This window comes from Armigeres subalbatus, chromosome 3, assembly GCF_024139115.2.
Source record: "Armigeres subalbatus isolate Guangzhou_Male chromosome 3, GZ_Asu_2, whole genome shotgun sequence".
In the NCBI taxonomy this organism is placed as follows: Eukaryota; Metazoa; Arthropoda; class Insecta; order Diptera; family Culicidae; genus Armigeres; species Armigeres subalbatus.
The window spans coordinates 213,519,513-213,529,281 of NC_085141.1; the positions used below are offsets into that span (position 1 = coordinate 213,519,513).

Consider the following 9,769-nt stretch of genomic DNA (forward strand, 5'->3'; position numbering starts at 1 on the left):
TAAAGGTCTTATTTAACTTTGTCTTATTGTAGTGTTTTAGTCATTGTTAAATACAGTATGTATAAAACTACAAAAAATTGTTGAGTATTGCCTTACAAATCCTATGTCCTTCCTCTATCTATCAATATCTGCTTTCTCCTTTTATCAACCTCTTATTCTCTTTTATATCTCAATCTCTACTTTTTTGTCTGTCTCTCTTCTATCTCAGATTTTCAATTTAATATTTTTCTATCCAATAGTACAGTTAACTTATACCTTGGCTACTCTAAAGAATTTATCAAGCAAAAATTGAAAAAAAAATCTGTTTAATTTCTGAATCTAAAAAGTTCAATATTATTATTTCATTTTATGATCAATCTAATTTTTGACGTAAACGTCTAAGGCGAAGCCTCGGATACAGCGTGCAAAATTTTCAAATTGGGGACCGTCACGAAATTATGTAAGATTTCAAACGATAATAGCGACTTTATCTTTCGACGGATTTTCGAGATTTTCTTATAATTAGATTCGGAAACTTTCCACCAATTTGCTAATTGTATTAAAACTATTCATTATCAACGGCAAACTCGCGAGCTCGTGATTCTGCTACCGATGGAAAACAATCTGCCATCACCAAGCAATTAAGTTTTACTTTGGTAGCCAATCGTTAGTACTTCAGACAAGAAAATTTTAATCTGAGCGCTGCTGATGTTGATGACGACGACCGCCATCAGTGAGAATAAGATTTCCGGTAGGAGCTCCGCCGATGCCGATGGTGGGACTACGATCTGCTTTTCGCGACATCTCGAACTTAATGGCTCGCGCGCACGGAAGAGCTGCTTTCTTGTAATCAATAAAGTTGAACCTGTAGCCACGCCCCTTTAGTGAGTGTGTGACGGGTACACAATATTTGCAGTCATACCGGACAACAAAGAGGCGGGACTAATGGGCCATCTTTATTGTTTATAAGAAAACTGCTTTTCCCTGCACGCGTGGCATTTCATTTGAAATATCGCGGAGAGCGGTCCAAGCATCGGTAGAGATGTCGCAAATCAATCGATTACTTCGATTAATCGATTATTTGTTGTGATAATCGATTAATTTTGAATCGATTACTTCCCAACGATTAATCGATTCAATAATCGACAAGAATCGAGAGTAATCGATTAGTTACTAATCGATTAATCGGCATTTTACGACAACTTTTAGATGTCGATTTCTTCGAATCATCGATTCATCGTTATGATAATCGATTAATTTAGATTCGATTACTACTCGTCATACTAATCTATACTACTTACTAATCGTCAAGAATCGAGAGTAATCGATTAGTTACTAATCGATTAATCGAGATTTTATGACATCTCTAAGCATCGGCAGAGTTGCTGAGCAAATTTTATTCCAAATACCTACATATGGGATATTGGAAAAATCGGTTCTTCTCAGGGCCTCCATTCGATACAAAGGAAGATTGAGGCGAGGCGATTTTTTTTCAAAGTGAAAATTAACCGCTTGGAGACGCCATAAAGTTGCCTGGCGTCCGTAGCAGAATCACGAGCGCGTCGGAGGGAAATGTTACAAATATCTATTCGCATGGATGGCTTCAGTGGCAGTCAAGTTTAATTCTTTCAAGATTCTTATTTGGGTTTGTTATTCCAGCCAATGGCGTGGGTCGTGTGATCGTTAGTGATTCGAAATATGCATTATTGGGAATTAATCGATTCTTCTCAGGGCCACCATTTTAAACCTAGGAAGATTGTGGCGTGACGAATTTGTTCAAAGTACGACGTCGTAGCAGAATTACGTTGCCGTTCGTAGCAGAATAACGAGCGCATATTGTAGAGAGCTGCTGCAAATATGTATTCTTGCACTGGCACTAGATTCTTCATTTCACCAAACTGTTTTACGTAGTTTACGTCGGGCGGTCGTGTCTTGTACACAACCCTTATGATTTTTTTATTCCTACGTTTTTTCTTGGCTGATTTTTGGTTTGCTCATCAATACCAATGTCCAATACAAAGTTTATGCAAGAAATATTCATTGTTATGGAGAAACATAAATTCAGATTCCTATCATTAAGCTATTTTCTATTCATTTAATTGCATAATGCATCGACATTACTATTTTGAATTTTCCAACCTGATGTAAATCCTGATAAGTCTAAATAGTTCTCCACTTCCAATTGAAAACATTCTGAAAATTGAATGTCTCTAAAATACAAAGTAGACTTCTCAATTTCAATCTGTATTACAACCTATCCTATCCTACCTATGGCCACACGTTGGCTTCGCTACTTCCAGTTGACAAGAAATTGATTAATTTCCCGACCCCTTGGAGAGTGCTAATGAGCCCTAGCGGATCCTCCATGTAAAAAGCTATACCTGATAAGTATGCCGGGACATGCGATCAGGGGCTCAGTCCGCAAAGCAGCCGATCCACTGTGAATCGTTAGAGGCGCACTGAAGTGCTCCAAATGTGATATGATACGCAGATGAATATTATCTTCAGTACCGTCAACCCCCGTGACCTTGGCTAGTGTAATTTTGAATACGCGATTGTCGAAACAAAATTCAAAGGAAAAGCGGTTTTCACGACTGGGAAGACAGGCCTATGCTGTAACGACTGCTGTAACAGTCCTATAATATTGATCACAAATCCTCAACCCCATATCTGAGGATGTCCTACAACAAATGTACGAATACCTAAATGAATTACCAATAGTGGCTGATTTACTACCCGCCACTGCCAACATCCAGACGCTAACGCACAGCAGCATGAAGTTAACCTCCACAAATTTGTATGGCGAAATAACATCTAACGCGGGTTTTCTGAAAAGTTTCTGCTTTTCACGAAAAAAAAACTAGTTGGTACCAGGTTGGTACCAATTATGTAGCAAGGTGTTCGCCATTATGCCTACCACATATTTTTTGATGAAGGTTTGTATTGTCGAGAAGTCAAACCAAACCAAACCATGCCTTTCGCCATACTAGTATCAGAAAGTTAACTCCTAATAGGAGCGGCCGCTGTATGCACGCTCATGTGGAAAATTCATTGATATGAAATAATTTTGCCGAACCCCGACCATATTTTATATGTGACGAATAAAGTATAGGCAGCTCAAAGCATGGAAGGTAGATTACCCCAATTGAACGATAGTCTGCTTGCCTCTTTCATCATGTCGAAGGTATTGCAAAGAACATTGTCCCTAGTACCCTTATCACCGATATCATATTAACTCTCGAAATACAATAGAAAAATGCATTCCGATAAATTTGTAATTATTCTAGATTGGGGGCGCACGCTATTGTTTGTTTTGAGAACCGACATGAGTATTCCCGGAAAGCTAATGTGCCCCGATAGGTCTTTTGCTAATTTCACCAATTCAGACCGGCTAGTAACTTACCCTCGGGTTTCTCCTGTTCTAATTGTGTTTTTTTCTTTGTGTTCATCCTCCAGGCACCTGTATTCGGATTATAAGAAAATCATTTTAGTAACCTAACCCAGAGAACTTGGTGTACATTTGTGAAAAATATACCTGGCAACGGCCTAATAGGAACCAAGGCCAAGGAACAATTGACGCCCGAGCACAGTATCCCAAATAAAAGCAGAACTGCAAAACAAAACCGAATGCAGATCGCTACAAAATTATATGTTAATACTCCAAAACTTTAGCACATTTCCTCTGAATAAAAATGAAGAAACACTAACCTAGACACTTTACACTAACCAAAAAATAATTTTTATCAAACTAAACATTCGTTAACGGAATGCAAGGAGCTAGACTTTACTAGTAAAATCTAGCTCCGATGTGCTTCAGTAAAGGTGTGGGCCAAAGTCCTCTATGTCCGTATTAGTCGAGAAAATAACCAAAACATTGCCACCCACAGTGGGCGGGCGAAGTGAAACGTCACGTCTGTTATGAAAAATGTACTGAGTATGCCAGACGTGACGTCACCTTCGGTTGCCATCGGCCATATTCGGCAACCCAGCTGAGAGTTTCTCTCTCAAAAGAGCGAAAGTTCGTTGAACAAATACTACCGATGTGCTTTACTACATTTTTCATAACAGACGTGACGTTTCACTTCGCCCGCCAACTGTGGGTGGCAATGTTTTGGTTATTTTCTCGACTAATACGGACATAGGGGACTTTGGCCCACACCTTTACTGAAGCACATCGAAATACTACTTTAGGGTTTGGGCCACACCTGTAGTAAAGCTCTCGGGTACTTTTTCAAAAGGACGTATGTGATTTTGTAAACAAAGATTCAAACGTTTATTTGTCCAATCTGATGGCACTCCCACGCAAACCAACACCACCAACAGGTAGCCGAAGCCTCCCCCTATCTGTCTATGGTGATGGTTTTCGTGGGAGGGCTATCAGATCGGACGAATCGACGTTTGAATCTTTGTTTACAAAATCACATACGTCCTTTTGAATAAGTACCCGAGAATTATAGAGTTGCGCAAAGAGGATCTTCTTACTCTTATTCTGAATGATGCTCTTGTTATTATGTTGAAAACTTTCATTTTTGTTCAACCCTTCAAGTGACTTCATGGAAGTGATCACTTCTAAAGCTTTTTAATTCGATAACCAAAGTCACCTACAGAGTGCAAACACGTGAGTTTCAATTTCAATTAATGAGTTTTAATTCGCCATAATAATCATCAGGCGATAACAATACTTCCGCCTTACCAACAATCATTTGTTTACTTTGCTCGATAGGTAGACGGTTTGACAGTTCAATAGGTAGATTTGGCTTCACTCTTTGCGTAACTCTATAGACTATAACTCTATATATATATATATACACTGCCAAAAATATCTATATAAGATATATGTGTCGCCGTTATACATTTTTGCAATAGCTCCACCCTAATATAATCGATATAGAACCACACATAAATTAAATAATTGTTAATTCGAGACCACACATAAAGTTTATTTAGATATATATTTTATTAGTAGTTCACGCGGAGAATGGTTATGTGTGCGCTGATATACATCATAAGTTAAATCTATGGATTTTTGCCAATAAATATGTGTGGATCAGAGATGCCAGATTTGAAGACATGTCTTCAATTTGAAGACATTTGAATCACTGTGAAGACATTTATTTCGTGAAGACATTTTGAAGACTTTTCAAAATATTTGAAGACTTATATACTTATTTGAAGATACTTGAAGACAATAAGCCTGCGAATGGAAAATTCAATTTTATTACTTACTTCACTGATTTTTACTTCACTAAATGTTTACTACAGCATTTCCCACATAACAGCTATGTGAATTCGCATAGCATGTATGTGGAAACACACATAATCCTTATTAACTAATAACCTTCGTGTGGATTCTCCTAGAGCGGCTTGTTATTATTGCACACATAAAATGTATTTGTAAATTTCTTTAGATTTTTGCCAATAAAAATGTGTGTATTTTTATTAGTGTATAAATTCTGCGACCTCTATATTATAGATAGTGGAATATATAGATGAGCGAAGATAAATCCTCTGTCTCCAAACGAACTGTCAAACGTGTCTCCAAACGAGCATGACGTCATGATTTCAATGGAAACGTTAAGGGCTGTGACGTCATATGCGCGTGTGCACGGGCAAAAAAATCGACTCAGCCATGCTTTCGCTCATCTATAGATTCTACTATCTATACTCTATATGTAAACATTTATTAAACATTTTTTAAATTAACATTTATTAAAGATTTATATTACATAACCTATAATAGTCGTTGTCTCGGGCTTAGAATCTCAAATATAAAAATACATTCACATTAGCCGGTTGATAAATGTAACGCGTTTTAGACCTCATACGCACTTCGAGCTGCGTGCTGGTTAAAAAAAATCCCGATGACAGTATTCGATTGAATTTGGCGGCTGCGTCGTCTTTGACGTGTGTGTGAAAAGGTATTTCGATCATTACATCGGAACGCAATGACCGATCTAATATGCGGCAAACATAGACAGAATTCTTTTATGACTAGATTTAATCTATTTAACCGTTGAGCTAGAACCAGATTTTTTTTCTAAATTCATCTGATCTTTTCGGCATTTCGATTCCTTCATTCCACATTCCTCTAAATATCCGTCGGAAAACTCTTTGAATTACCCGTGGATTTTTAAAAGAATTTTCAGTGAAAATTTATTAGAATTTTTCGTGTAAAATAAGAAGAATTTCCCATGAGGAATTTCTTGTCTAAATATAAGGGAATTGAAAATTCCGTTAAAATTATCGAGGATATTTATAAATATGTCCGTAAAGAAGAAATAAAGGAAACCTTTCAAATAATGCTTTTTGCATTGAAACTTTTCTTTTCGTCACTGAAACCATTGACACTTGTCTGCAGCGACTGCTTCCGCGATAGAGCATTTGCATATTTCATTCACTCATTGGGGGCCCTCCTTAGCCGTGCGGTAAGATGCGCGGCTACAAAACAAGACCATGCTGAGGGTGGCTGGGTTCGATTCCCCCGGTACCGGTCTTAGGCAATTTTCGGATTGGAAATTATCTCGACTTCCCTGGGCATAAAAGTATCATCGTGTTAGCCTCATGATATACGAATGCGAAAATGGTAACTTGGCTTAGAAACCTCGCAGTTAATAACTGTGGAAGTGCTTAATGAAAACTAAGCTGCGAGGCGGCAATGTCCCAGTGGGGGATGTAATGCCAACGAAGAAGAAGAAGATTCACTCATACATCTATATTGCTGTCAAAATGTGCATTTGACAACTAAATTTTGAGCCAAAAGTTCTATTTTTTGACACCGGTGCACTCACACAACTAATCGACATCTGTTGTCAAAAAATCAGGAGTACCAACTTGACCACTATTTGTCTTAATTAATTTCCATAGAAAATTCTAATAAATGTCGACAATAAATTGAAATTGTTTTTGTGTTAAAAAGATATTTCTCAAAACTTCCATGGTAAATTACTACAGGAAAATGTTCTTAAAACAAATCCCGAGGAAACTTGTTGCACGCTTTCGTGAAATTCTTCCTTGAATTCCTTTGGTAATTCTTCTAGAAATATCTTTGGACATTCTTCCAGTATATCCTCTAAGAAAAATCGTTCTGCTATTCTTTCTGAAATTCCTCCTAAATTTCCTCCACGAATTTGTCCGGAAGTTGCAGGGATTTCTCCAAAAAAATCTCTAGGAATTCCTCTGGAATTTCCTTTAAGAGCTCCTCCGTAAGATCGTCCAAGAATTCTAGCGAAATTATATTCAAGATTTCCGCCGGAAGATCCTCCAGAATTCCTCCGGTAGTTCCTTCACGAATTCCTCCAGCAGTTCTTTTAGGAAATCCTCCGGAAGTTCTACCAGAAATTCTTACGAAAGTTCCCCCAGGAATTCTCACGGAAGCTCCTTTAGGGATCGCTCCGGAGGTTTCTTCAGGAATTCCTCTGGAAGATTCTCCAACAATGTTGCTGAAAGATTCTCCAAGAATACCTCCGGAAGTATACTATGGAATTTCTCTGGTAAACAGGATTTCATTCGGAAATGTCTGCAGCAATATCTTAAGAAGATCCTCTAAGAATTCATTCATAACTACTTCCAAGAATTCCTCCGGAAGTTTGTTTAGAAATGTCTAAACAAGAAGGAATTCCTGTAGGAACTTCAGGGTAAATTCCAGAGGGGTTTTCCGGTGAAATTTCTGAAGGATTTTCTTGATGAATTTCTTAAGGACATTCCTTAGGAATTTTTGAAGGAATATCCTTCAGAAATTCATCAGGAGAATCCTTCAGGAATTTCTCCAGAAAATCCCTCCGGAATTTATCCTGAAGTTTCCACAGGAATTCCTTCTTAGGTTTCTCCAAGAATTCCTCCTGATAATCCTCCAGCAATTCCTCCGGAAGTTCCTTCAATAAATCCTTTGAATGTTCCAACAGGAATTCTTCGAGAAATTTCTTCAGGTGTTTTAGAAGTAATTAGAAGCTTTGTCAAGAAGAAATTAGTATAAGTAATAAGAAGGTTCATGAAGGGTTTATCCCGAAGTTGCTCCAGAAATTTATCCGGAAGTTCCTACAAAAAATATCATGGTAAATTTTGAATCCCTACAGGGTATTCTTTAAAAATAAATTTGGAAGAATTCCACGTGGAAATTCAGTTAAAAAATCCAGTGGAATTTTAATCAGACTCAATAAAAAATCCAGGGAAACACTATCTCATGAAAATTTTAAATTAAATATAAATATTTAAATTATATTTAAAAAATATTCTCTAAAATTCTAACAATTTAAGCATTAAAAAAATTAACATTATTCCACATCAATAAAATAAGGACTTGATTGAATTTACAAACCTATATTGGATTTAGAAATTTCTCGCTGATATTCATAATTTTAATATTGAAGACATTTGAAGACATTGTTAAACGACTGTGAAGACATTTGAAAATATCATCTGGCATCCCTGGTGTGGATTTTTAGTAGTGTATATATATAATAGACTCTGGATGAACGCTGAAAAGATATTTTAGTAACAACTAACTGTTAGTACATAACTAAAATATCTTTTACGCTGTCATCAGAGGAAAAGTAGAATCACTGAGCTGCTGGTCACCCTAAGGACCCTAAGGCGTTATGGTTCAAATTTGCCGCTAGACGTCAGTACAATCGTTCGGGGGGTCGTGCGTCGTTCCGATTGATCAACTTTGACATTCACAAATGACAAACTGTCAAGATTTCCTTTCCCAATTTATTTTCGAAGCCTTTGCGAGTGGACATCAAAATATTACGTGGCGGAGTAATTTTTAACTAAATCTATAAAAATTCGAAATTAAAATAAGCAGCATGAATAAGACTGTCCTATTAGTTCTTGCGGTTGTGTGGTTGAATTGTTTACACCTGTGCCATGGCTATTTCATTACCGTCGACGCGCACTCGGAAGAGTGCTTTTTTGATAGAGCAGATTCCGGCACCAAACTAGGTAATACGAGCTAATGACATCGCCGCTCAAATTTTAATGCATTTCATATCGTTTCCAGGGCTTATGTTCGAAACCATCGAGGGCGGTTTCCTGGATATTGAGGTACGCATTGTAGGCCCGGATCAAAAGGTTATCTATCAGGGGGAAAAAGAATCAAGTGGAAAGTACACTTTCTCCGCGTATGAAACTGGTGTCTATCACTACTGCTTCAGCAATAAGATGTCAACTCTGACGCCTAAGGTAAGTTTGTTCAAAATTATTTGCGATTTTTATGAATATCGGACGCGGACAAATAGCAGAAATTCAACGCTTTATCGTTATAGGTTGTAATGTTTTCGATGGAAATTGGAGAAGCTCCTAAGGGAACGATCGGCGCAGTTAATGAAGGTGAAGCCGGACACTCGAAGCTCGAGGATATGATCAAGGAGCTGTCCGGAACGCTGACGAGCATTAAACACGAACAGGATTACATGCACGTAAGATCGATGAACCTCTCAGTCTCCCTTTCAGATAAAAGATTCATCATTTCACCTTTCAGGTTCGCGATCGAATCCATCGTTCGATTAACGAAAGCACTAACTCGCGGGTAGTGATGTGGTCCGTGTTCGAAGCCTTGGTGCTGGTCGTAATGACCGTGGGTCAGGTTTACTACCTGAAACGATTCTTCGAAGTTAAGCGAGTTGTGTAAATGGACGACTGTAGAAACCTTGAATTTTTCGAGCTGAGAGCTACTCTTTGTAAGTTATTTTATGTTGTATCGCGAGTATAATAGAACTAATATCTCCTATTGGGTGAATTTCGTTTACGTTCGAAACGTTAATAATTGTGTTCCGAAATATCCTTGGTAATA

The 9,769-nt window shown here is 37.7% G+C and overlaps 2 protein-coding genes across 2 annotated transcripts in view; one reads left to right on the forward strand and one right to left on the reverse strand.

Moving 5' to 3' along the window:
* The window catches only part of LOC134219321 (N-lysine methyltransferase KMT5A-B-like), a 42,813-nt gene extending 39,132 nt beyond the window's left edge, over positions 1-3,681 (reverse strand). Inside the window, 2 exon segments of the mRNA XM_062698037.1 lie at positions 3,383-3,439; positions 3,515-3,681. Coding sequence (XP_062554021.1) covers positions 3,383-3,428 — 46 coding nt within the window. The 5' untranslated portion in view covers positions 3,429-3,439; positions 3,515-3,681.
* A 4,988-nt stretch (positions 3,682-8,669) lies between these two features.
* LOC134219327 (transmembrane emp24 domain-containing protein 2) lies at positions 8,670-9,724 on the forward strand. The gene is made up of 4 exons (XM_062698044.1): positions 8,670-8,919; positions 8,978-9,159; positions 9,243-9,395; positions 9,458-9,724. The coding sequence occupies exons 1-4, from the start codon at positions 8,784-8,786 to the stop codon at positions 9,605-9,607; spliced, it is 621 nt and encodes a 206-aa protein (XP_062554028.1). The 5' UTR covers positions 8,670-8,783; the 3' UTR covers positions 9,608-9,724.
* Positions 9,725-9,769: the final 45 nt, after the last annotated feature.

Coding starts and splice junctions, on each gene's coding strand:
- LOC134219327 (XM_062698044.1), top strand. CDS start 8,784: ATGAATAAGACTGTCCTATTAGTTCTTGCGGTTGTGTGGTTGAATTGT. Junction 8,920..8,977: donor AGATTCCGGCACCAAACTAG/GTAATACGAGCT, acceptor TATCGTTTCCAG/GGCTTATGTTCGAAACCATC. Junction 9,160..9,242: donor TGTCAACTCTGACGCCTAAG/GTAAGTTTGTTC, acceptor TTATCGTTATAG/GTTGTAATGTTTTCGATGGA.